At 54.2% G+C, this 26,321-nt stretch overlaps 7 protein-coding genes across 7 annotated transcripts; 4 read left to right on the top strand and 3 right to left on the bottom strand.

Annotated features, from left to right (window-relative positions):
* Positions 1 to 410: 410 nt before the first annotated feature.
* J4E85_009005 (uncharacterized protein) lies at positions 411 to 2,091 on the top strand (the record flags this gene model as incomplete). The annotated part of the gene is made up of 2 exons (XM_051473229.1): positions 411 to 677; positions 1,222 to 2,091. The coding sequence occupies 2 exons, from the start codon at positions 411 to 413 to the stop codon at positions 2,089 to 2,091; spliced, it is 1,137 nt and encodes a 378-aa protein (XP_051322892.1).
* A 1,791-nt stretch (positions 2,092 to 3,882) lies between these two features.
* J4E85_009004 (uncharacterized protein) lies at positions 3,883 to 5,376 on the bottom strand (the record flags this gene model as incomplete). Its single annotated transcript, XM_051473228.1, has 2 exons — positions 3,883 to 4,613; positions 4,920 to 5,376. 2 exons carry the CDS (start codon positions 5,374 to 5,376, stop codon positions 3,883 to 3,885), a joined length of 1,188 nt encoding a protein of 395 aa, XP_051322891.1.
* Positions 5,377 to 9,845: 4,469 nt separating this feature from the next.
* On the bottom strand, positions 9,846 to 11,751 carry J4E85_009003 (uncharacterized protein; the record flags this gene model as incomplete). The annotated part of the gene is made up of 4 exons (XM_051473227.1): positions 9,846 to 9,984; positions 10,207 to 10,792; positions 10,919 to 11,583; positions 11,699 to 11,751. The coding sequence occupies 4 exons, from the start codon at positions 11,749 to 11,751 to the stop codon at positions 9,846 to 9,848; spliced, it is 1,443 nt and encodes a 480-aa protein (XP_051322890.1).
* Positions 11,752 to 12,643: 892 nt separating this feature from the next.
* Positions 12,644 to 14,217, top strand: J4E85_009002 (uncharacterized protein; the record flags this gene model as incomplete). The annotated part of the gene is made up of 2 exons (XM_051473226.1): positions 12,644 to 13,085; positions 13,136 to 14,217. 2 exons carry the CDS (start codon positions 12,644 to 12,646, stop codon positions 14,215 to 14,217), a joined length of 1,524 nt encoding a protein of 507 aa, XP_051322889.1.
* A 290-nt stretch (positions 14,218 to 14,507) lies between these two features.
* Positions 14,508 to 16,337, top strand: J4E85_009001 (uncharacterized protein; the record flags this gene model as incomplete). The annotated part of the gene is made up of 2 exons (XM_051473225.1): positions 14,508 to 16,098; positions 16,192 to 16,337. 2 exons carry the CDS (start codon positions 14,508 to 14,510, stop codon positions 16,335 to 16,337), a joined length of 1,737 nt encoding a protein of 578 aa, XP_051322888.1.
* Positions 16,338 to 16,727: 390 nt separating this feature from the next.
* J4E85_009000 (uncharacterized protein) lies at positions 16,728 to 18,845 on the top strand (the record flags this gene model as incomplete). Its single annotated transcript, XM_051473224.1, has 2 exons — positions 16,728 to 17,349; positions 17,467 to 18,845. The coding sequence occupies 2 exons, from the start codon at positions 16,728 to 16,730 to the stop codon at positions 18,843 to 18,845; spliced, it is 2,001 nt and encodes a 666-aa protein (XP_051322887.1).
* Positions 18,846 to 18,947: 102 nt separating this feature from the next.
* On the bottom strand, positions 18,948 to 25,998 carry J4E85_008999 (uncharacterized protein; the record flags this gene model as incomplete). The annotated part of the gene is made up of 2 exons (XM_051473223.1): positions 18,948 to 20,621; positions 20,674 to 25,998. The coding sequence occupies 2 exons, from the start codon at positions 25,996 to 25,998 to the stop codon at positions 18,948 to 18,950; spliced, it is 6,999 nt and encodes a 2,332-aa protein (XP_051322886.1).
* Between the last annotated feature and the right edge of the window lie 323 nt (positions 25,999 to 26,321).

Below are 26,321 nucleotides of genomic sequence, written 5' to 3'. Positions count from 1 at the left end.
AAAAGTCTACGTCTCAAACTACAATAAACATGCTCTTCGAAGCCCTCAGCGTCCTCGTCATCGGCGGTTTGAAACTCACAGCCGTGGGCCTGGCGTTCAAGTGGATGGCGAGGTACTAGAATGGCCTCTTCACGTGTGGAAGGAGTGAGGCGACGATGGGAAGTGTCGCAGCCAGTCAGAACAGCGGGGCGGTGGTGCGATTGCCCCGCTGAATGGTGTGAGGCAGGCGCGGGGTAGTTCACCGGGACTGGGAACCACATGCACACGAGCGACAACGGAACGGAGCCGCTACAACACCAACACCAACACCAACATCAACACCAACACCAACACCAACGATAACACCATCTACCACTCCATCCCATCCCATCCCACCACAAAATCTCCAGCAAACACCAGCACACCGCACCATGGCAGACCCCCCACAGACCTTCACGTCCCTGCCCATCCTGCCACTCAGCGCCGCGCTGGACCCGGCTACAAAACCGCAGTTCCTGCGCGACCTGCGCGATGCCTTGTTGAACGTGGGGTTTTTGTATCTGAGCGAAACAGGGCTGCCGGAGGGGTTGGTGCAGGATGTGATCAAGGAGTGTGGACGGTTTTTTGAAGAGTTGCCGAGGGGGGAGAAGGAGAAGATAGAGATGAAGAATGAGAAGAGCTTTTTGGGGTGGAGTAGGGTGAGTGTGTAATTTCCTTTTGAGTTTGTTATGTTTCTGTTCTGTTTGCCAAATTGAAGTTAGCAAGTTGAATGAGAGAGAGAGAGGGAGAGAGAGAGACGACGATTATGCAGATAAGACGATGGTCTATTACAAGCTATCGCTATGCTACGCTATGCATGGTGTGTACGGAAAGAGAGAGAAAAAATATATCAAGGAAACTATGATACAGAGAACCGAAGAACGAAGAAAGAAAGAGAGAAACCGGCCGTAAACCCATAACGCGTGTATCACAATAAACCTCCAATGCCCTCTCTCTTCTCATACCAACGCCAGCTGCAAAAACAGAAGAAAAAAAGACAGATAACAGAATCACCCGGGTATATCCCAAATAGACGACGCCAACAATATGTACTCGACGGCCGTAACTTGCACACACACACTCTCTCTCCTGCCATTACTCCATTCCATCTCTTCCTCGTAACTCAAAACTTTTGCTTTCTTTCTTTTGGTCGTCAAACGACTCGTCGTAAAATGCACGCTGACAAGAATCCTTTCGTCGTAGCTCGACAACGAAACCACGGCATTCAATCCAGACCACAGGGAACAACTAGACCTCTCGACTCCACACGCACTACCCGGACCCGACGCACCGCTGTACCACAACTTGCTCGCACCGAACCAATGGCCGTCGGCTGACCATCTCCCGTCTTTCAGACCAGTCTATGAGGACTACATACGGCGCATGGCGCACATCTCCACGCTCTTCACGTCGCTCATCGCAGAGGCGATTGGCTTGCCTGCGGAGGCGTTTGAGAAGTTCTTTGATCGGGACCAGCAGCACAAGCTCAAGATTGTCAAGTATCCCGAGGTTGATGTAGGTGACCTGCCGGCTGGGGCGAGCGAGATGGAGCGGAAGAAGTGGGAGATCAAGCGCCAGGGCGTGGGTCCGCATAAAGATAGTATGCTCACCAGCTACCTGCTGCAGGCTTCCGATCAGCTCGGCCTGCAGGCGCAGAACGCAAAGGGCGAGTGGATAGACTGCAAGCCCATACCTGGTACGCTTGTTGTGGCGATCGGGCAAGGCATGGAGGCGCTGACAGATGGGGTTTGCGCGTCAACTACACATCGCGTTCTGAGTCCGCGCAAGGGGGAAGGCGCGCGGTACTCGGTGCCGTTCTTCCAAGGCGTGAGCTACGACGCGCAGTTTGAAGCCATGGATGTGCCGGACGAGGTACTACAGCTGAGGGACCAGGCGAGGAAGAAGCGCAAGGACGATGTGGAGTTTACGTTTGTGAAGGGCAGATGGGGACACCTCGGCGAGGCAACGCTGATGAACAGGATCAAGAGCCATCCCGACGTTGGCGAGCGGTGGTACCCCAACGAGCTGAAGCACATCCGCGCGCAGCAGGCAGCAGCGCAGGCGTCGTCATGAAGGCGATGGCAACCAGGAGAGAGCCTGTAGTCGTAGTGTAGCAGACCATGCCCGACACACGCAGCACCAGTGGCCTCGGATTCACGTGAAGCTTCCGTTCCGTCAGCGTTCCGTCAGCGTTCATGCGGTGTGACAAACAATCACACGAGAGCACTGCCGCCATCGTGATCCAGGATCAAGGGACAATACGGTGAGCTCATGTCCACTTCACATGGTTGTGTATCGGCAACGCTTCCCTATGCAGGACACAAGCGAGCGCAGGCGAGCTACTGCACCCAACGGCGCAATGCGATTGGGCGGAAGCGCGCCCGAACGCATGTATCCCATGTGAGCGGATCCGCGGGACGCCACGCAAAGCCTCCACACCCTGGCCTTGGCAACAAAGGCTCCGCAGCACCCAGCGAAGAAAAAGCCACGCCCGAGAAATTCTGCTGGCCACCGTGTTTCGGCGTTACGGCGCTACTATGTCCATCGGAAGAAAACGTCCGATAAAGGGACGAGGCAAAAAGGGCCGGCGGAACCGCTGTTGTAGACCTTTTCTGCCCTGGCAAACCACCCGAGGCTGCATGCGTAACCAGCGTCCGGTGTGTAGCGTAGTGTAGCTCGTAGCTGGCTCGTAAAGTGTATTTGGCATACCATGTTTCAGCGTCGGTGGGCCCTATCCGCACGAGGAAATTTTAGCAGACTTTCTGGCGCATGTGGGGCTAGCTTCCATGCATGTTTCCCTTTCGTAAGTTTACAAAAGACAAATACCATGACGGGTGGCCGATGTCGTGTGGGTGTGATGGATGGGGGATGGATGGATCCAGGGCATGGGCCAGTTCGAACGGATGCTCGGATGTCGGGAAATCTCGGTTGCATTGCTCCTTCAGGAACGCGCTGGTCTGCGCAATCGCACCATCGAAAGCCCCCAGCGAACCAGACTAAGGGGCGTGGGCGAGGTGGAAGCGAAAGGAAGCCAGCTTGGAAGCCCAAAACGCGGCCGACGGCTCACAAATCTCGCAACGAGGCCCCCGGTCAGGCGCGCGCGCAGAAAATGGAGGATCCACGGAATGTTCCATACGCTCATTTCCCTTCTTCTTCCGCTTCCACCATCCCATCATCATCGTATCCACCTCTTCACCGTCCATCGTGCCCTAAGCTAGTCTCCAGGAACGCACTAGGCTGTAGCGTCCCAAGCGGGACTCTTTGCACCACGGGCGACTGCAATCTTGATGCGATCCCACAATCCGCATGTGGGGCCTTCCGTGTTGCTGTTTCATTGCGCTTCATGCGATCGTGGGGGGCAGCGACGACGACGTCCAAAAAAAACTTGAGGTGATGCGAAATTGTCCGACGCTGGGGGCGCGCTTGGAAACGGGTGCCGCGTCGTATAGCGGTGAACCGTGAACGTGTGCCTGGTTCTAGCGTGTGAAAACCCAAAGGATCGAGGCGGCGTGGTCGTCCCTGCCAAATTCCCGCGAGATGGATCGCGTCTTGCCGTCATCGACAGCATCGAGCGGCGGCGCGTGCTACTGCTTTCGGAAGGGCCCTTGCGGAACAATTATGATATATCGCCGAGGAATACAGCCTATCGTGACTGTGCCGCGTGGTGCCGCGTGTCAAGGACATTTTGTCCCGCGTCGAGAAGATTGCGATGAAGGAGCAATTTGTTCCATGGCGCGTGGTTGCGTCTAGTAGATTGCTCGATGTGGGTGTTGTGTGATCGAAGGATCGTCTCCCTGGTACCCTTGCCAACGGTCTGCAGCCACGTAGGATTTGCGAACATGTTCAGACGAGTCGTGGTCATACTCAATGCTCAACCTTCATGTTGGACTGGTACGGCTGGTAGATGATGTGCTGTCCTTGCTCGTTCATCATCTGCGGCTGACCATGCTGTGCGTGCATCATGGGCATCTCGCTGCCGTGGCTAACCTGGGGAGGGTAGCCTTGCTGGGGACCAACAGGGTAGGAGCCGTAGGGAGCAGATGTGTGATGTTGCTGGTGCTGGTGCTGAGGTGGGCCTTGGCCTTGGACGGGCTGGTGATGCATAGGAACACTCATGTGTCGTTGGTACTCCGAGGCATGAGGCGAAGGATGCGAGGTCGGTGTACCGTAACCGGACATTGGCATCGGCTGAGAAGTGACCATGGAGGCGTTCTCAAGAGGGTAAGACATGGCTCGCGCGTTGCTCTCCATGACATATGGGCTTGGGTATGACATGTTGGGCTGCTCAACCGCATGGACCGACGCATCCTGCACTGGCATGGAAACTTGGTGGTGCTGTTGCTGAGGGTGGCTGGGGTGAGGACTCCAGCGAACTCCCTCGTGCTGTGGCGCTTGGACTTCACCCATGGCAGGTGGCGTATCAACGTGCGGTGAGGAGACGTGGTGGGCGTACGTGTGCTGCGACTGCCAGTGTCCAGGTTGAGACACGGGCGTCGCTATTTCGGGGACTGAATGTGCGCTCCTCGCCGTTCCAGTAGACATTCTCCGGGGTTGGCTGAGCATCTGAACCCGATCACTCGGTGAAGGTGCGCCTGCTGTAGTCATGTCAGCCTCCATGCATTGATATCACATTGGGTGGAGAACGAGGCTCGCGCTTCTCGCCTCGCCTCGGCGGGAAAGGGAATCCGACGTTACAGATACTGCACGTCGCTCAATCGAGCCGCCAGACCGGAATGCGGGAAATGAAGCAAAAGAAAGATGTGACATGTTGCGAAAAGAGGTTCGGCTGCACCAAAACGGTTGCGGCCCGAGACACCAAAAAGCAACCATGACAACCCAACGAGCTTGTGAGTCGAACAATTGGACAGTGCTTTTGCAGGAATGAAATCAATAGTACGTACCTGCTCCTGATTCTGGGACTCCCAGTGCCGACACGGCGTGTGACAGACGGGCGCGGAGGACTGCGTTCTCTTGCTCGAGCTCCTCGTTCCTCCGGATGAGGTCCATCATCTTGGTGGAGGAGTTGTTCTCCAGTTGCGCAGTGAGGTCGCGAACCTGGCGTTCAAGAGTGTCGATGTGGTCTTTTGTTCTTTGGCGGATAGCTCGCTGTGCTTCTCGGTCATTCGCTCTCTTTCGCTCGAGTTGAGCGGCGGTGAGGGTGGTGACGCTGCGGGTGCCAGCTCTCGAAGGTCGTTTCTTCGCACCGGGAGTGAGCTGTCTGGCTTCGGAGCCAGAAGAATGGCCTTCGTAAGGCGGCGACCTCTTCTGCTGGTCCATGTGAGGCGAGTGGTAGCTGGAGGTACTCATGAAGTCACTCCTGTAGGCGATAGGGTCTCGGTAGTGGAGAATTGAAGTCATCGAGGATCCGCGAGAGGCGGTGAGAGTATATGCGATGTCGACGTTGCTATGTCAGCGTGGCCCAAACGAATGCGGTCCAAGCGTTTGGCAATATCAGTTATGTCTGTACAGGCGAAGGGTGCTCCCGTGCTTTGGGGGGAGAATAATGACGAGGGATGAGGGGTGCTCTGTGCCGTGTTGCAGATGCGAAGGAAGGATGATGTCAGTCAGAGACAGATATTAGAAACAAAGTCAGGGACGGCACGACCAAAGGAGCGAAGCAAAATGGTAGAGAGACAGGACTGATGGTAGCAAGACATGGCTGGCATGAGCCTATAACCTGCTATCAGGTCTCATGGATAGCGTCTGTCGGGACCCATGCTCGGCCCTAGGCTAGTGTTGGCATCCTGATCCTGGGCCCCTGGTGGGTAGCCACACAACGTGGGTTCTGGGGAAATCGTTTCACTTTAGCTTGTACGTTAGTACGAGGCTTGGACGCCGCATAGTGTAGGTAGCCCACAGGCTCGTATCAGCTTAGGGTGGTAAAGACCCTTCACGCCATATAAACTCTCAACGGTGGTGGCAGGAAGGCCGGGCTAGGAGCACGTCGCCCTGCGTCTGGGTGCGAGGCGTGACTGTTCTGGAAAGGCACTACCACAGGCTCTAGCTTGTTAATTGCACCCCACCCGCGTTGGCATGGCCGAGTTCCTGCGCAACACGCTTCGGCCCACCTGACGTCGAGAGTGCGCGCAGAAAAGCGCCCGTGGGCCCACCGCGAAGGGTCTACGGAAGCGCATAATAATGGGCAGACAAGGTGCTGATGTCGCCATGGCCGCTTGCCAGTCAGGAAGCTGGTCGTGTTTGCGGACCGTAGCGAAGTTTGGATGACAGGCAAGCCAGACACGGACAAAATGTGACGTTTGAGGAGCGTATGGCGTGGGCTCATGCAGCGAGTACGTGAAGCGATGCCAGGATCCAGGGATGACACGGGCGATGCAAAGGAGCGCGCAGACGAGCAGGCCCCGGCAGCGCTAAAAGGGTCAGCACGTGGAAGCCCTGCATGGTGAAAATTAGCCCGAAGTGCCAAGGGCCACGATGGGCCTGTCCATGGCTGCTTCAGTCGGAGGGTCGCACTGAGCGTCGAGGCGGCGGGCAATTGCGAGACGCTCGAGGGTCCGCTGTGGATCTCTGCGAGTATTGAGTCCCAGGGGGGATAGCCTGACAGGCACGTCGATCATGTCGGGACGCAGGGCCATGGCATGGTCCGCCATGAACGAGCAGCGAGGGCTCAGGGCTTTGGAGGGATAGTTCCGAAGTAACTCCACGGACCATGTTTACACCACAGGTGACATATCGAGTTTGAGCAGTCTTGCCGACGCTGCGAGGAGGACATGTTCGGCGGAGTAAGTAAACTCTATCGTGGCCTCATGGCTATCGATGCGTTTCATGCCGTGTGCTGGCTATGCATACATGGTACGTCTATATTCGGCGCCCTGCAGACTAGGCGCATGGTCGGCACGTGGGAAGATATGGTGAGGGCTCCGTCATTCGCAGGGACTGCATTGCCGACAGTCGGACTTGCAGAAATGAGCTGAGGAGCATTGGCCAGAGAGAGTCCGTGATGCGCTCCTGCACGCCGCATGGGGGAGAGGTCAGAAGGTTGTGGCTAGAGCTCGTGCGCCGTACCGTATCCAGTGGTATAGGAAGACTACGTGCAAACCTTGATGCGTCACATCTCGTGACGAGTTGGAGATGCTGATGGGCAGAGCCAGTGCAGGACCAGGCAGTCTTCGCCATGGGGGTCGCGGATCTGCTGCGCTATGCATCACATCCCCCAATAATCGATAAAGCAAGAATCCTCCGAGCAACCTCACCGCTCCATAGACGCAGGCGCACACGGCGAGGCTTCAGCGACTAGGCCGTAAACGGCAGCGCTGCCAGGCCTCACTTGGCGCCGATATTGGACGATAGCGAATTTCGGCAACTGTTTCGAAGATGACAGTGATGCACGTCGGCAGCACTAGGCTAAGGTGCCGCCAGCCGCGTGCCGCGATGAGAGAATGGACCGGAGCGCGCGATCCTGCCCAGTGCGTGCTGGCGATGGAGACTGGGCAGAATTTTCATTCACGGTCGCGAGATGCAGGTTCGCGGGCAGAGTCGTGGTGGTTTGGAGGGGCACAGGTGGGGAGCCCGAAGGATCAATTGCGCCGCACCACCTGCACCGCGCGCCTGATTGCGGCTAGCAGCGACGTTATTTGACGTCGTGCGTATACCTGAGACAGCGACAGCTCGACTGTGCCCGAAAGCGTGCTTCATTTCCAGCCAACTCCATCGCCGGCCTCAGGTTTCGGTGAAGAGTCGAGGGCCATGGTACGCGTACGGGAAGTCACGAGGTTAGCTCCTTCCCTACGTCAATGCCCACCGCCCGCGCTCGCTTCTCCCTTGCGCACTCTAGCCCCAATACTCTCACCGTCCATGCAAACTTCTAGCGCGCCGCCGTCACGTCTCTACGCAGTTAGGGACCTCCAGGAGTGGCTGACATGAGGCCACTCTCTTGTTTGTAATCGCGACTGGGGCAGCTTCAGCGACACTACTAACCAATATCGTCATGACAGTCGCGAGATGCTGAAACCAGCCGTTGCTACTACCACCACGAATGGCGAGCCTAATGTCGACGTTCCCCACACGTAGCTGCCCGAACGTTGATCTTCGCCGTATCCAAGGGCGGCGCGCCGTATCAAATGCACCTCGCGTCCATATCGTCCATCTCGTCTCTGCAGTGTCGATAGTAGCGGTGAATTCCGTGTGCTCCAATCTCAGCGCTCCATCCAGTGCTCAACCGAATGCGAAATCCGAACATCCGTCTCCGTGGAGCCCCATTGTCGTCAACCCCTTCCGTGCAATGCAGGCAGTGGTACCCGTGCGTCGTGGCCCGGAGCGGCAGATCGGTGCTGCGGTGTAACCATCTCTACCTGTCAGATCGCAGCTGCAGTGTCACCACCGACACCCAAACACTGGAATTCTTGGGATGCAGAGCGAGCCGGTTCGCTCGCTAGACCTGTCTTACTCGTAATGGCGCCTGGCGGCTGCACGCAAGCTTAGTTCAACCATCTCCAAGGGCCCTACAGACAAGCCCAACTCCAGGACACCATGTCCACTTTGCGGGCCCGTGAACGATTGCGCAAGCAAACCTGCGTCGGCCGGATCAGATGGCGTCCGAAACATCAGCATTATCATAATCTCAAGTGCCGGTCCCAAAGTAAGGCCAGCCGCCAAACTGTCACAGACGGACGGTTCGTCATGACTCCATGACTTCGCTACCAAACTTAGGATCTATCTTTCCGTGCCTACTAGATAATCAGCCGGCATTCTTCCATGAACCTGCATCCTGAGTGTCCGCTGCTAATCTCGAACTCAATTGTCCAACTCCACAAGACCATGCCACCCACTAGCGGCCACGAACTTTTGGTGAAGACGACCCCTAGCCTGAAACATGCTTGTGGAAAATTAGAGTTTACGGGTCTACCCCAACAAGGATGCCCCACTTGCTCTAACCACACCATTTGGATCTCTCCTAGCCTCGCTAACGCTACAATTTCGCGCCCTCCCTCACCGATCACGCTTCACGATTCGCGCCAAGCGAGCCTGTTGCGCCATCAAAGGTCTCCGAAGCTTCTAGCTCTTAGACTAGAAGTGCAACATAGCGATGGCGCAACCTCTTGCTATCGAGTGATTGGTGGGGCGTGCAATTACAGTTTTCAGTCGCTATCGTTTTGGCCAAACCCGAATGCGATTGTATAGTCGTTGGGCGCGCCACGTTCCTTTCTTTTTGGCGTTTACCTGCATAAAAGACGCAATTGTGGGGTATGATTCGAGGCTGAAAGTGGCGGTACGCTGACGTTGGTGGACGAATGCGTGTAGGAAACAGGCGAGATGGGATGCGTGCCGATTTGGCTGTCAGGGATCTCTTCAGCTCTACAGGCACCCTTCACCCTCAACCATGACAGCATGGTGGGCACTCAACCAAACTTTATCAACTTTGGTACACTACGCCTCGGGCACCACGGCACCACGATCTTAGCAGACAGATGAGGAGTTCGTTCAAACGTCGGAATCAATATCGCGAGGCTAACACGGGAGATACACAACCATCATCCCAGTGGTTGTTACCACGCGGGGCCTAAGATGGCGCAATGCTCCGGATCTAAGATAGTATCTACAGATGCAAAGACTCCGAGATCCATCTAAGAAAAGAGAGGGTCGCACAGCTTTCCGCACACGGTAATTTGCAAGGACAGCCCATCATGGCATGCCACATTGTGCCACATCGTCCCACATTCACCGTCTCCCATCCACATACATGGCGCTAGAAAAATCCTAGAAGGGCACTGCCTATCAATCCAGGCCCATACCGACAGTGATTCGGTGGATGCGTATCCGTCCTACACCGTCGTACGCCACATCCGCGGGTCGCCAGGATTCTCGGTTTCTTACTCCTTTTTGATGTACTTGTCAAAGATTTTCGAGATTTCTCGCGCGCTCTTCTTAGGGTATCGCTTCTGGCCACCCTTGTAGTCGACGTAGGTAACGCCGAAACGTGTCGTGTAGCCTTCGGCCCACTCAAAGTTGCTGCAGGTACACCAAGTCAGTGTCCATGACGCTTTACACGGCGTCCGCGGGACCCCAAGCCCGCAGTGTTTGAGGCTAGGAGAGAAAGAATGATCTACCCGGGAGCGAACGCGCAACCGCCATGCGGACAAATAAAGACTCCACCACTCACTGGGAAAGAAAAAGAAACTTCTTGATGACAAGTGGGGGTCAGGGTAGACGTCAAGAAACGGGATTACTCACTCCATGAGACTCCAAGCTGAGTAGCCCCTGACATCGACACCGTCCAAGGTATGAGCATCGGCCAAGGCTCCAATGTATCCCCTGAAGTACTCGCAACGGAACTCGTCGTCGAGCAACTTCTCAAGAGGGAGATCGTTCTCCCCCTTGAGACTGGTTCCGTTCTCCGTCACATAGAAGGTCGGGCCGCCGTACCTATCACTGAGCCACTTGATTAGCTTTCTGAAACCCAAAGGCATTGGCCTCAGCCAGACGGATTGAGTCTCTGGGCCAATCCATTCGCCCTTCTTGTTCTGGTAAAGAATGTCCATATTGCCAACATGATCTTCAGGCTCAGGCTCAGTGTCCTTGTGTCTAATGTAATTGGCGCAGTAGTGGTTCATGCCATAGAAGTCATTGCTTCCCTTGACGAGAGCCGCTTCTTCCGGTGTGAAGTCGGGAAGGCGATCGCCCAGTTGCTTGCGCATCGAGTCTGGGTACTTGCCAAAGTACACTGGGTCGCCGAACCAGCAAATGGCAAATTCGATCTTGCGGTCGCAGGCCTCGCGATCCTTCGGGTCTTCTGGATCCCACGGTTCTGTCCAGTCGCCTAGAAACGGCATATCAGCTTGTCATATTCATGCTCAGACGTGAGGCCGATTTTTGCTACCCTGGCACGGCCTTCGATATGCGTGGTACCCACACCTTCTACGCGAGCCACGTGCTGGTCACTTACCATTGAGCGTAATCCCAATCTGGCCTCCATCCTTGGCCTTGAAGTCATCACGGTAGGCCTTGACCGCCGCACCATGGGCAATGAGGAGCGAGTGGCCGACGATCCACGGCTCCCGCGAGCTGTCACCTTCAGCGCTCTTGGTCCGGTCACTGCAACGACCGGGAGCAAAAAGGCCGGTGCCATAGCCGAGAATAGAGCTGCACCAAGGCTCGTTGAAGGTGATCCAATATTTTACCTTCGAACCGAAAGCCTTGAAACACACCCTGGCGTAGTTCTCGTAATCCTTCACGAACTCGTCCTTGTTCAGCATGCCCCCATATCGCTTGTGCAGGTTGTCTGGGAGATCCCAATGAAACAGCGTTATCATCGGCTCGATGCCTGCGGCACGGAGATCGTCGACCAAGTTGATGTAGTACTGCAGACCTTTTTCGTTTACGGGGTCGTTGCGTCCGCCGAGCGGTATGATGCGGGACCACGAGAGCGAAAAGCGGTATGATTTTGCGCCGATATCTTTCAAGAGGGCAATGTCCTCGTCAGTGCGGTGGTAGGAATCGCATGCAACATCTCCGGATTCTCCGCCAGCAATCTTGCCCGGGATGCGGCAGAACGTGTCCCAAATGGAATCGGCGCGGCCATCTTCATGCGGTGCGCCTTCGATTTGGTAACTGCGGGTTCAGAAACTCAGTATGTGACAACAATGTGGCGCCTCCCAAACCGTATATCTCGTTGGCGGGGTACAATTTGGGGAGTGGAGAAATCGGTCCTGAGAATCAGACGAACCTGGCTGTTGCGAATCCCCACAGGAAATCCTTCGGCAGATACGACTGCGACATGATGGTTTTGATTGCGGTTCAAGCAGTTTTATTGACAGAGGTGCTTACGCTGACAATCTAGAGAAGCAGAAAGCAACCCGCAGCAACGGGACAGGTATACTTCTATATACGTGGACACAGCAAAAAGGCTGCGGAGAACGTCCCGCCGTAACCGTCCTCACGCGTCGACAAGACCTTAATCGACGCGCAGTAAGACATATGAGGAACTTGGTACGGCTCCGTCGAGCTCAAGCGGGCTGGAGGTCGCATTCTCCGCCTTCTCAATGGCTCCCTGGTCCAGCGACCCCGCTCATTGTCACGATCACTTGAGTGTTATAGCTTCATCCCACATGACGAAGCTACACTTTTACGTCGATTCTGCCCATGAGGGTCCTCGATGATGAAGGCGGTCAGTGGGACTGCGGCCCGTTGATTCAGCCTGCCTATTAACCTGCTAGGCGGCAGCGCGGAAGTCATCTTGGGCGCAAGGTGATGCTTGGAGGAGTGGGATGGCGGGGTATTGGGTCTGGCGGCCGTTTCCCGCGCGCACCACTCCAGGGCGTCCGTCTACCAAGTCGCGCGGAAGAACATGTTCCTCAGCGCCTCATTCGCGAATCTCAGAGCTGATGACGGTCTAGTATGGAGTCGTCGGGAACGATGCTCTACATGTAGTGGTAGTTACGAGGATGGTGGATTGGCAGTGCTCAAAGAAGGCGCTATACCCAGTCGAGAAGAGCTTCCGAATGTACAGTATCTTCTCTCGACAGCTTGAGCTTCACTACACTGTCGGAACTACACTGAACGCTGGTGCAACCTCGGCGCAAGCAGCAGTATATAATGGGCGGCTTCTGGGGATGAGAAGGCCATGATACAGTATCGAATAGTCGAATAATTTCCGCACGATACCTCCGCGATGCTCTCCGCGCTCCGAACCATCCGATCTCCGACGAGACGCGCCGTCACACAATTGCGCACCGCCGCGACACAAGCCCAGAAACGCGCTGGCGATATATCTGATGCTTTCGCATCGCTCTCGGGACAGGAGTTTACGCCCCTGACGCAAGAATATGCGGACCTCAAGAGCCGGCTGATCCGTGGACACGAAGCCGAAGTGCGAGAGTCTTGGGAACGCCTCCTTCGAGATCTGCGCGAGGAAATTCCGCTGATTGTCGAGCGTGGCAGTCAGGTTATCCCAGAGATTGATTTCAAGGATATCGACAATGCGCCCGAGTCTTTCAGCAGTGAGCTGCGGAAGAGAGGTGTCGCCGTCATCCGGAATGTGGTACCAGAGCAGGAAGCGCTGCAATGGAAAGAAGATTTGAGAGAGTACATTCGCCAGAATCCTCAGACAAAAGGTACGTCTGGGCGCATCCCGGAAACATACACATAACTAACCATTCTGCAGCCTTCCCCGCCGACAACCCCCAAGTCTTCGAACTATACTGGTCGCGCACCCAGCTCCTCGCCCGCGGTAACCCGAACCTCCTCAAGACGCAATCCTTCCTCATGTCCTACTGGCACAGCCTCAACCCACACATCCCGCTCTCCACAAAACACCCCATAAGCTACGCCGACCGCCTGCGCATGCGCCTCCCCGGCGACGCCAAGTTCGCCCTAGGCCCCCACGTCGACGGCGGCAGCGTGGAACGCTGGGACGAAGAAGGCTACGGGCTAGGCAAAGTCTACGACTCTGTGTGGAAAGGGCGATGGGAAGACTTTGACCCCTGGGAAGCTAGTTGTCGTCTGCCCGTTATTTCGGACTTGCACCAGGGTGTGGGAGCATGCAGCGCGTTTCGCATGTTCCAAGGCTGGCTCTCGCTGTCTACAACGGGTCCGTTTGAAGGCACACTCCTCGTCAACCCACTGTTGGCAAAAGCAACAGCATACTACCTCCTCCGCCCCTTCTTCTCCCCCAAACGCGGCGTCGAGCGCGGCGCGCAAACACCCTCCTCCTCCTCCACTACAAACGCCGCCGATTTCCTCGCCTCAGACAACTGGGAAATGAATAGCAGACAAAACGCGTGGGTCCATGGTGCGACACCGGGTCGCGGCCAGGAACTGTCACATTTGCTGCACCCGCATCTCAATTTACAAGAATCGATGATTCATATGCCGACGGTCAGGCCGGGTGACTATGTAGCCTGGCACTGCGATACCATCCACAGCGTCGACAAGACGCACGCCGGATCCTGTGACTCCAGCGTCCTTTATATCCCTGCTTGCCCCATGACGGAGGATAATGCCAATTACCTTGTTCGTCAGCGCGAGACGTTTCTTGCTGGTACTCCGAGCCCGGATTTTGGTGGTGGGGTGGGTGAGAGTGAGCATGTTGGGCGTATCACAGCTGAGGATATGGAGGAGTTGGTTGGAGAGGAGGGGAGACGGGCGATGGGGTTGCAAGAGTGGGATAGTGATGCTGAGGGGTTGGGCCCGGGGGAGAGGGTTATTCTGGATCGGGCGAATAAGATTTTGGGGTTTTATGATTAGGTATCGTGCGGGCTTGCTATGAGGAGCTGATGGCCTCGAGTATCGAGGGCTCATGCCTATTGTCGTACACGATACTGCTCTGCACTCGACACGATCTTTTATTGAATTACGCTACTTTCATCACCGTCAGTCTGTGCGGTCCTTCCGTTGTCAGAGCAGGAGCCTAGTTCGCCCCCTACGCGCCTGCTTTCAGAGAATATATATTGTTCTCGACTTACTCACTTTCGATTGTCGCTCCACCCTACCGACTACACTGGCAATAGCGCGACTTATACACCACTATCGCCATCATGCGGAATTCGCAAATACGTACCTCGTCCCCAACCAACCCATCTGCGATTTCGTTCCTTACAAAGTTCCCTCCCGAGATTCGCAATTGCGTGTATGAATTGCTGTTCAAGCGAGAAGATCCGGTCTTGCTTCATAACGCGGATGTTTACCATGCGTCACATCCTTTCCGTGGGGCTCTCGAGGATTACTACAGCGAATACGAAGACGGAGTCGGGAAAGACGAGGCATTCCGACACGACTTTCATGAGGGGCTCGCTCTGCTATCGTCTTGCCGCCAGATACACGACGAAGCTTCTGGGGTTCTATACGGCGGAAACACGTTCATTTTCTCAAGACTGTTTGACGAAGAGGATTGTGACGAGTTGAACAGCCATGAAGAATACTCCCAGGTCGACTACGCGGCGAAGTGGCTGAACGACATCGAAACGCAATTCAACCGCCTCAAGAAGGTTGTCATTGATGTAAATGCGACCTGTTGTGAAGGTTTATGTGCGAACAGCGATGTGTTCGAATTCTTGCCTCTATTACGTTTTGTGTGGAAGAACCCGGACTCCCTCAAGATAATCTCGTTCGGAAGTGCTAGCGGAGCACTATGTACGCACGAGCCTACGATTGAAGCGGCCGATAGAGATGGAGAACCATGGGTTGATAGAGCGCGCATGTTCAATAACTTGCTTACTGCCTTCGCAGTACACGACGTTCTCGACATACGCAAGTACGCGTTCTCTAACCATCTCATGTCTGAGATCAGAATACTCCAATTTCCGGAACGGGAATTGGGGGGTGCCGTGGGCATGAGAGATGGAAGTGGGACAAATTTGAGGAAAGTCCTTGTATCAGACGAAGGCAAAACCCTCCGATGGAAGCCGCGGAGGAAGCGCCGCCCATTTCAAAACCTAGCAGTAGACACACGAAAACGGATAGCAGAATTTGTACTGCGCCACCCAGACGAAATCGTAATCGACTTGAACACACATACTGTACGGGGCCTTGACTTCGGTATCGCTCGAACAGGCCTAGTTCCCCGGCGCACCCTAGGGGAGCTTGTATCACGTCTGAACCGAATCAGCATAAAGATGACCAGCAAGAAACCCGTTACAGATTTTGACGGCTTCAAAAAGTTGGACGATCTCCTGTCCAAGAGATCCAATCATCCTACGGTCCTGGGAGCGATGTTAAGTTCCTGGCCAGAGCCCCATGCACAGACCCTTGTATTGGAAATTGCTCCCGCCGAAGTGACCGCCCTCAGCACTGTCCGTATTGACATCAAAGATTTGATTACTCTACTACGCGACGGATATCCCCACCGTGTTTCCACCATCTGCATAACGCTCACTCCGCCTTCCCACACCGGGGCACCGCAACAAAGCACTACTGTCTCAACAGAGAAATTATTGAGACAGACGTTCTTACTCCTATCCGACTACATACTTCAAGCAGAAGAGGAACTATCTGAGTCTCCTGGTATCAACACCGTGAAAGCTCTTCTCGAAGAACTGGACCCCTTCCCTGAACTCTGGATGGACGGCTACGGCAATCTTCTTCACGCCTCAACTGCCAATGGGGACGCTCCATTAAATTTTGCCTATGGTAAGCTCGGCATCAAGGAATTAGGTGTCTTTGGGTACAGCAGAGCTACTAACATGGACTGGATGTATGAAGCGTTTACTTCTAACGGGGCAGATGACGACATTACGTGGGACCATGTTATCCGCGTGTGGCGAAGGCTCAGGAGTACATTTCATTGGGATTGGGATATCAGGACTGTACCGCCGGGGTTGAAGAAGTTGACGTCCGACATTGGACGGTCCGGCATTGGATGGAGATAGTAGCAGCATAGTGGGAAGTGTTCAGCGGGATGACTACGTATCTCTATCGATGCGCTGTCTTGTATCCTTGTGTATACCATAATGGGAACGAAAAATTAGCTAACTATCCGTATGGGTGTACGCATGCAGGGCTATGACGTATTTTCTTTGTTACGTTTCATCAGACTACACTTGGTAGAGCGACTGCTAGATTAGCCGAATCCTTACGGCCGCTTCTACAGACCGTGGAGGACAAAGGAAAGCAGGTACGCGTGCATAGTCTGGCTGCTTGAAGGGTCGCGTGACTCCTTGCAGGAATGTCAATCTATAACTTCAAAGTCGCGCCTTCCATTAGCACCACATCTGCTTGTGTCTTCGCATTTGTCCGATACCTTTGCGAACCGAAGTAAAATGGAGTCTTGCTACGTATTCCGCACCTGGGCCGGAGAAACCCTCACTATAGCCTGCGCAATCGGCTTGGTAACCTCAATCGCAGGCATCCTAGCAGTATATGACGGCAAACCCGTACCGGACTGGGGCGGCGATCTCAATCTCAACGCTCTCATCGCGCTTTTATCAACGGTTCTGCGAGCTCTACTAGTTCTCACTGTCGCACAGATCATATCGCAAAGGAAATGGGACTGGTTCAATGTCACGAGTGCCCGGCCATTATCGGATATTCAGCGATTCGACTACGGGAGCCGCGGAGCCTACGGAGCGTTGCTTCTCATTCCGACTGTTTTTCTCAAGGACTTTGTTACACTGGCTGCTGCCGTCGTGTTGCTACTGTCGTTCTTGGTGGGACCTTTTGCTCAGCAGGCTAATGGAGCGGCGCCGTGCTCATTTCCTAGCGCTACGCTCAATGCATCACTTCCCTTCGCGCACACGGTACCTGGGAGTGGTGGCTACATCCCTTTTACAGGTGGTTCAGACGGAGGCCCCACAACCGACCTTGTCGCCGCAATTCTGTCCAGTGTCGTATCGCCCTACGGCATTGAGAACAAGATTCGCACAAGTTGCCCCACGGGAAATTGTACGTTTAGTAACCTGGGTCCAAGACCTGAACTGGAAAAGGCCTTCTTCGACTCTAATCAGAGCATGCATTCGACAGTTGGAGTGTGCAACACGTGCACGAACGTGGCGTCTCTAGTAACGAGCAAGATCGAGAGTACAGAGTGGAGTAACAACACTGTCCACTCTCTGCCAAGCGGCTTGAACCTATCAGTAGGAGCAAGCCATTTCGAAGTCTCGATCATGAAGCCAACTCCCGACCTCACATGGATGGGCAGTCTCCTAACCGACAGCGTCAGAGAAGCATCCAGATGGGCATACGTCAACGCGACCCTCCTCAACATCGGCAGTACCCCCATCACCGCCTCAGTATGCAGCCTGTACCCATGCACACGCACCTACAAAAGCATAATCAAAGACTCCGAGCTCCACGAATGGGAAGCCCCCTCCTCAGCCATGCGCCTCCAAATCGGCGGCGCCCACCACGAAGAACTCGACCTGCCCACTTACAGAAACAGCCTCTCCAACACGGAATACGAATACACAACAAGACGAGAGCCGTGCCGAGTAGGCCCCTGGACGCTATACAGCGGCGGTTTCATCCCCGAAGGCACCGCGACAGCGGAATTACAGCTCTTCGACTTTTCGCACGAGAAATATTCGTTTGAGAATATGACGTGGCCGGAACAGTGTATTTACCGGCAACCAGCCGGATTCGTTAAAGCGGTCGCTATGGTTATGAACGACGATATTTTCGACGGGTATTGCCAGTCGTATAAAACGTTCGATTGCTTCAAGAACTGCAAGAATAGCCAGTTTTGTCAGTTGGAAAGTCAGTCTAATCTGGCGCATATAGGCGTTAATGCTGTACTGCGGCCGCTGGTAGAAACAGAGGGCAGCTCGAGCCATGCCAATGTCACGAAACTTTTCGATGCCGTGGCGAACGCCATGACCAACCGCTTTCGTTTCCAGTATGGCAGCGCGACAGCACGTGATTTCAGCTACGGCGCGCACGACCCGCTTTTGGATGTGGTGTATGGACTCGCGTGGGAGACGAAAGCGTGTGTGGAGATGAGGTTGAAATGGCTTTTGCTCCCGATCTGTCTTACCGTCACTACATGCATTCTTTCCGTTTGGGTCAATATTACAAACTGGAGAAGACGACATAGCGTGCCAATCTGGAAAGATAGTATCTTGCCGCTGGTGTTCTACGGACAGAGTATCAAACCACAAGACGACACGCCGTTGTCTCCGCAGCGATTTGGCTTTGGTAGAGAGGCGGGTGGAGACAGGGCGGATGGACTCATGGAAGCGAGTAAAATGGCTGCTGCTAGTCGCGATATTATGGTGACTTTCCAGTGGCCTGACAGCCCACGAACGGACAAGTTTGAGGACAAGCGTGGCCAGGGTGTGAGTTCGGCTGCGGCTTTGGCGAAGGAGTGTAATGTCGCAAGTGTTCCGTTGAGGAGAATAGATATTTGGGGTAATATTGTGGTGAATGGTCGGAGGAACAATTGATAAGAAATGGTATTTTCTTATGTTGCTTTTAGACAGCAACGAGAGAAATGAACTGTTCGATCGACTTCCCCCCTCTGCCATCTATAACCTATCCATCCTCTCTTAGCGACAATACGCATCAATCTGGTCGTCAGACAGCGTATGACTCCCACCCGCACATCTATACCCGCTATGCTGCTTGATCCACATGTACCCCATCGGACATGGTCCCATTACCTTCAGCTTCTTCTGCCTCTCCATCTCTTTTTGTCGCGCCTTCTCAACGGCTGCCAGTTCCTCATCACGGCGTCGCCTCTCCAGTTCTGCAGCGATACGCGCTTGCTCTCGAACACGTCGCTCCTCCTCGTCGGCAGCAGCCTTCTCGGCACGGATGAACTCCTTGATTCGCTCCTCATACTGACGCTTCTCTTCTTGAAGCTGGCGGTATTCGTTTTCTTTGGCCACCATAGCGTGCTTGTCGCGTTCGAGTTGCTCCCATACTTCGTCGGAAACACCTGCGTCGCGCTTGACTTTGAAGATAGAAGCAAACGGGTCTTCAGGCTCTGTTGCGGGCTCGGTCTTCTTTTCGGTTGGCTTCTTGTCGTCTTCCGGTTTGTCCGTATTGGTCCCGGCTGTTGGTGGTGGGGCTGCGGTATTTGTCGAGGTGTTTGAGCCTTGCGCACTAGGCGGCGTCGGGTTCTGAGTCTGTGGTGGGGGCATGGGGTGGTTGGGCGTTCGCTTTCCTGACCGGCTCGTGCCTGCTGCGGCATGCCGCCGTGAACGTTCATCTACCATGCTTTCCATAGTGCGAACAACGATGGGCTCTGTGAGGACGAGGCTAGTGATGGGAGGCACGGCCGTAGAGATGAGTGCTTGAAACATGCTCTTCGCGAGCGATTTAACGTCGCGAGCGTTGCCCCATGACTCCAGGACCGATAGCCTGCCAAAGAGGTCCAGTAGCTGCTGGCGTAGTTGCGATGATGGCGGATCGATGATCGAGAGATCGAGTGGCGCTTTCTTCTTCTTCTGCAGATCCGATAGTACTTTGACAAGGAGCTTCAGACATGTTTCTGGGTCGATATGCTTGAACATGACTGTTTCGGGAAAGCGACTGGTGAGCCCAGGGTTCATGCTCATCAGTCGGTCAATATCCTTATCGTAGCCAGCCAGAATGACGACGAGTTTCTGCGCATACTTGGGTTTGGTGAGGCAGTCGACTATCTCATCCATTGCTTCGGTCGCGAAATGGCCTTCCGCAAGACGATAGGCTTCATCGATAAAAAGAACTTTCCCCAGGGCTTTCTCCATGAGTTTCTGAACCTTCGGCCCAGTATGACCAATGTACTGGCCGATCAGGTCGGTAGCGGAGCATTCTTCCACTTTCGCCTGGCTGAGAAAGCCCATGTCGTAGAATATCTTGCCCATCTTTGCAGCCGCAGTAGTCTTGCCGGTACCTGGCGGCCCCTTGAAGAGGAAGTTGAAAGGTATCTGCTCTCGAGGGTCCATTCCAAGAGCTTTCATGTTGGCAGCCGTGGTTTGGTAACCCTGGAACTGCTTGATCAGATCCTCGCACCCTACGACATCTTGGAATAGAGCTGAAACTTCGGTTGCTGCACGAGTACCGCGGTCGAAATCAGGATCAAAGTCGATGGCTTCGAACGTGCCAAATTGCTTGACTTTGCCCGAGGATATGTGCTTCTGATGTAACGCCTTCGCGCGATCCAGGAGGATATCGACCTCGCCTGCGTTGCCGAAGTTTGGACGGTTGCGCGCGCGTTGAATGACCTCCATGGCGACCTAGAATGAAACGTGTTAGTGGTAATGCATCAAAATTGATATGCCATCTTACCTTCTTGGCTTGGTCTTTCGCATCAAATCCAATGCCCTTGAGCTTGAAGTCAAAGATCTGACGAATCTCAAAGTCATTGAAGTCCTCAAACACAAACGCAGATTCCAACGGGAACCGCCTCGCAAGGCCGGGATTGACATCTCGAAACATGTCTTCCATTTGGTCCTTGTATCCTAGCAGCAACACACATCGGTCTTCGCCTGCGGTGCTCTGAACTTCGGCAACGATGGTGTCAATGACTGCGGCTTTGAAAGGGTCGCCGCCGTTGGGACCGCTAGCTTTAGCAAGCATGTAAGCCTCATCGATGATGAGAACTTTACCGACTGTGGAAGCCAGAATGGCTTTGGTGTTGGCTTCTGAGCCTCCTATGACGTTCCCGACGAAGTCTGCTGGGTTCTTTACGATGACCTCGCCAAGCGAAAGAAGTCCAATGTCGGCCAGAACGCGACCGTAGAGTTTGGCTACGGTGGTCTTTCCAGTTCCTGGGGAACCGACGAAGCAACGGTTTAGTGAATACTGGATAATGGGCTTCTCCTTCAGCTCGAGCTGGTAGTTGGTTTGTATACCGTCGAGAAGTACTCGTACCGACTCTTTGACTGAGGCCAAGCCCGTGAGCTTCTGCAGCTTTGACCAGGCAGCATTATTCTTGAGAACTGACGAAGGCTCCGGACCAATCAGATCCTCCTTGGTAAGGAGATAGTCATCCGGCATCGTGCCGGCTTTTCTTGCTTTGCGCAGTCGCTTGGCCTGGCGTTCGGTAATCTGTGCGATCTTGTTTTGGACTTCGCGGGCGTTACCGAAGCCATCACGGCCTCGACCACGACCAATGCGCCGCGCAACGATACGTACATAAAGGCCTTTCATGCCGTCTTCAATCTTCATGCGTCCGGAGTACTTCTTGTCAATGTACTGGCAGAAGATTTGTTGTAGCTCGCGGTCTTCGTAGTCCTGGAACTCCATTCGGATTGGTATGCGGCTCGGAATGCCAGGGTTGTGGGAGAAGAAGGCTTCCATCTGCTTGTGGTAGCCTGCGAGAACAAAGACGACCTTGCCTGTCAAGTTCTCCATTTCTGCAAGCAGGTAGTCAAGCACCGCTTTGCCGCCGGGACTGTTTCCAGATACCAGTTGATACGCTTCATCGATGAAGAATACACCACCTCCTGCTTGGAGTATGTCATCAATGTGGGTCTTGCAAGCGGATACGCCGTCATTTGCAAGAGCTGATCCAGAACTCTCAATGAAGTGACCACCAGGCAAAGCTCCTACCTCAACTAGGAACTTGGCGTAGTGCCTAGCCACAGTCGTCTTTCCTGTCCCAGGATTGCCTAGCAGGGCAGCACCGAAACGCTCCCCTTTAAGTGATACACCCTGACGTACAACCGTATCGACTTTGGCCTTGATCGCGAGGAACTGCTGCTTGACGGATTCAAGCCCTATCATAGGTACCAGAGAGTCGAGAGCTTCGTTTTCTGCACCCTCAAATTTCTTCTGCCATTCCCACTCATCTCTGGCTTCACTCTTGTCCCAATCAGGCTGGTCCTCGTCCGAATCCGACGACGTGGATTTTTCATTGGTCGGGGTATCGTTACGGTGATCAGTCGTTGTACTTGGCGCTGGTTTATCGCCTTGTTGTTTGGCAGTATCGGATGGTGGAACCGGCGTAGTAGTAGATGTCGAAGGTGCAGGCACTGGAGCGTTTTTGGATTTCTTGACCCTCTCCTGCAGGTTGCGAAGATCTTGCTTCTTCTGCTCCAGCGCTTGCTGGCGGTCTCTTTCCTCGGCCTGCTCTTTCAGAAGGCGCTTCTGGTGGTCCATCTCTTCCTCAATCTCGACTAAACGAGCGGCATATGCACGTTGTTTGGCCTCTCGTTGTTCGTCTAGCTCGTGGTCGCGTTGCCGCTTCTTTTCCTTGGCTCGCACTTCGGCTTCACATTTCCGACAGTGCGCTGGCGCCTTGTCATGGCACTTTCGAGTGGTCTTGTGCTTACTAGGGCATGTTGAGGAGATGATGACATTGCAATCCATTCGTGAATGGTCTTGCAACTGATGACATTGACGGGGACAAGCATGCAGTCCGCAGTTGAGTAGTTTGCCACATGGTTCAGAGCAGCCACCGTCTGGACACACCGTATCGAATTGTTCTTTCTCGGTTAGAAGCGCGGTCTTTTCGGGATGCTGCTCGCATTTGACAGGAAAGCCGTCGTAGACATGGCCGTCTCGCTTCAGCTGGTCCATAAGCGGTACCCATACTTCCTTGCCTTTGCGACTGTTCATGAAAGTGTCTGCGTTGCCGATCATGATCAAACCGTTTCGCGCTCGTGATAGCAACACGTTGACTCGTTGAGGAGACGACATGAAGCCGATATCCCCAGCATCGTTACTGCGTGTGAGACATGCGATTACGATATCGCTCTCTTCACCTTGATAGTTGTCGATAGTTGAAATGCGAAGCTTGCGTTTGGAAATGTTCGCGCCAGCCGGCGTCATCAGACCCGCTTTGATGAGCTCGTAGGAATCCAGATCGTTTAAAATGGGGTCATTGTCCTTAGACAAAGTGTTCATCAACAGGTATAGTTGACCCAGGTAAGGTGTCAGCACCACAATGTCTTCCGTACCGTAGCCCTGCTGACCAAGGTACCGCACGCATTTCAGCACCATCTCAGCCTCGTACAAGTTTTCCTTGCTGGACTTAGCACCTCCATCGCGGCCGTCGGCAATCTGTACCGCGTTGAGCTCAGGGCGCGAATGTGACACGAATATAACGTTGCTTTGAAGACCACGTAAGTTCGGTCGACCTTGAGTCTTCTCTGCATCTTCCAATTCCGGATATGTGAGCGACCGAACGAGGGACGAGATCTCAGGGCGCATACGATGCTGCTTGCTGAGCGTGGTATGTGGAACTCCGCTGAGCACGAGACGTTCGAACAGAGAGACATTGAGATCGTAGCCATCTCCTTTCTCTACAGTCAAGGCATAGTTGTTGACTTTTGGCCGCAGCTGTTTGTGATCGCCGATCAGGATGAGCTGCTTCGTGGTTGGGGTTAGAGCTGTAAGCACATGACTCTCCAGGATCTCTCCAGCTTCTTCCACCAGAACAATGCCTGGTGAGGCCTTGCGGATCTCTTCGGTGTACATAGCAGCTGCTGTGGTAGTGCATCCGATGATGCGTCTCTGACTGAGCACGTGAAAGTTCTTCTCGCGAAATAGTCGAACGACCTGGGCACAGCATTTGTTGTACTTGTTGGCAAGTGTGCTTATTTCGGTGACCCGCTCTTCAAGTATCGTCTTGTTCCACTGCGCCTGAAGTCCAAGACGGATCTGCGGAGGAACATTCCAAACGTGTGGATATGTTTGCATCGCATGACCAAGGAAGATGCCAGCGTCTTCTCCATTGACCCATCTCCTGACTAGGTAGTACTTGTCGATGCGTTTATTCTTTTTCCCCATAACTGTCATACCGTCTTTATTGTCGGGCACAACAAACGCATCGAAGTATTCTGAATCATCCGAGAACTCTAAGTAGTCTAGGAGCATCTGCTCATTGAGCCGCATAGACGTAAAAGATGTCATCCTCCTGACTAGTGCGTCATGGTAAGATTCCGCTTCAGACTTTTGGTCTTGAATCATGGTCCATGTTTGTCCCGTCATCTTGTAGTTGTTTGGTTGTTCTCTGATGGTCAGTGCGCGAGTGTTGGCATTCGACTTTGATCCCAGCCGCACGATCGAACTAGCAGGGATGCCGGCCTTTTGGATATCTTCCAGGAATTGATCCAGAGCATGATTCGTGTAAGTGAGAATGAGCATCGTCTCATTGGTACGATCGTGCAATATCTTTGCGATGAGTGCTCCGATGAAACTTTTGCCTGTACCTGGTGGGCCTTGGATCAGACTGACTCTCTTTACAAGACCAGTCAGCAGTGACTCTGCTTGGGCCTGGTCGAGCTTGATTGGATGAGTGCTTCCGATGATGTCTTGAAGGTCCTCTTCCCAGTGGTCGCGAATGGCGTTGACAGTCTTTGTCGGTTGGATGCCGGACGGGGTTTCCGCGGAGTCTGGCGTAAGACTGAGGAGCTGGTCTTCCAGTGGCAGTTCAGTCAGGTCCTGAAGACATTTCAGGACAGGCTCATACGCAAATACAGCAGTATCTACCTGCACAAAGCAAAGGTCAGATTGGAGCTTGCATGCCATCAGCACTTTGCCAAACGAGCTGGCGTCGGCTACTCGCAGCACTACAACAGCAGGTTGCTTCGCAAGGAGATCTTCATCACGGTCCACAGTTGCAAACGCAACAATGTTACCGTTGCTGATGAGACAGCCCAGTGACTGATGCTTCAGGACGTTCTTGTTGTCGGCGAGGAACTTCTTGCGGTTCGCGGGTTTGACGTTGCGCAGCTGAGGAACGTCGTCTGGACAAAGAAGCTGCAGTGCGCAAGGCTTGGGTTTCGCCTCTGGTCCGCAGTCGATACCGGCATATTGCAGGTGTTCGAGAACCACTTTACGTCGACCTTTCTTCTGACCACTGGCAATCTGAAAGTCGTTACGTAGCTCCCCGAGAAGATCCTCGCGGAGTAAGCGAAATTGGTTGTCAACATGGGTAAGACCACGGCTCTCCGGGGTGACAGAGACGATGGAATCAGCGCGTCTGTAGAATGGATGCTCGGAAGATGCGAATTCGTCTGGCGTCGGTAAAAGCTTGATCTTGTGGATTTGCGCGAAGTCGTTGTCGTGTCGCCCGCCTGGGCCATCGACCGACTGGTCGAATGTGCTGTCTAGGACATGCTTGATCTTGTGCCCAATGTTGCGAATATCCAGCGAATCTGAATCGATGAAGGACCCATGCTTCGTGACGCGTTCTGCGACGTCTCGCACATCTGGGATCTCCTCAGAGCGGCTGTATAGCAGCTCGAGGAGCAGCCACGCGAACGCGCGAGTGCCATCGCTGGAAAGCACGTGACCATCATGCGCGTTCACAAAGGTGTTCCAGAATGTAGGAGGCTGGACAATGTGTTCGAGGACGCGCTGTAGAAATTGGCCGCCGTAGAGTTGCTTGACAGGGGGCTGGGCCAGATGAGTGATGACGGCGGTTGCCCACCCGTTGAGGAACGCGCTGTCCCCGGTGGTGCGGAAGGCAACGCCGACGGCCGCTAGCCCTGCCGAAGACGCGATCAGACACTCAACACACTTCGACGCGTCTTCTTGAGCACACAACGCCTCCAAAAATCGATTACTGTCGCCCGCCGTCTTGATTTCGCGACGACCATGGATGATAGCGTTGAAGAGCTTCGTCAACCCTGCGGCACGCTTCGCGGCGTCCTGGTCCGCCATGGATGAGGTTTGTATCGTGTAAGGTATCAACTGTTGAGAAAAGATTTATCAAGACAAGCTGATATCTGCCGCTATTCCATCGCTCTTCAGAGGGCGTTTGGTTCTTTTGAGCTTTCTGAATGGGTAGCCGGGAGGCCGCACCAAACCCCAGCGCATGCGCGATGATTCTCTGATAACGGGCTGTGCGAATGATTGGAAGAGACTCACACTTTGTTATGCGGCGAGGCATCAATCTTTGTCTGCCTGCATGTTCTGGTGAGCTCTGGACGAATTGAGGCCTACAGGCATGCGCTGTGCGACCTGCATGTTGAGCAAACAGCGCC

This window comes from Alternaria conjuncta, assembly GCF_024043145.1.
Source record: "Alternaria conjuncta strain BMP 0040 chromosome Unknown scaffold_15, whole genome shotgun sequence".
Classification (NCBI taxonomy): domain Eukaryota; kingdom Fungi; phylum Ascomycota; class Dothideomycetes; order Pleosporales; family Pleosporaceae; genus Alternaria; species Alternaria conjuncta.
The sequence above is the reverse complement of the archived record's forward strand: the minus strand, read 5'-3'. Positions and strand labels throughout refer to the sequence as shown.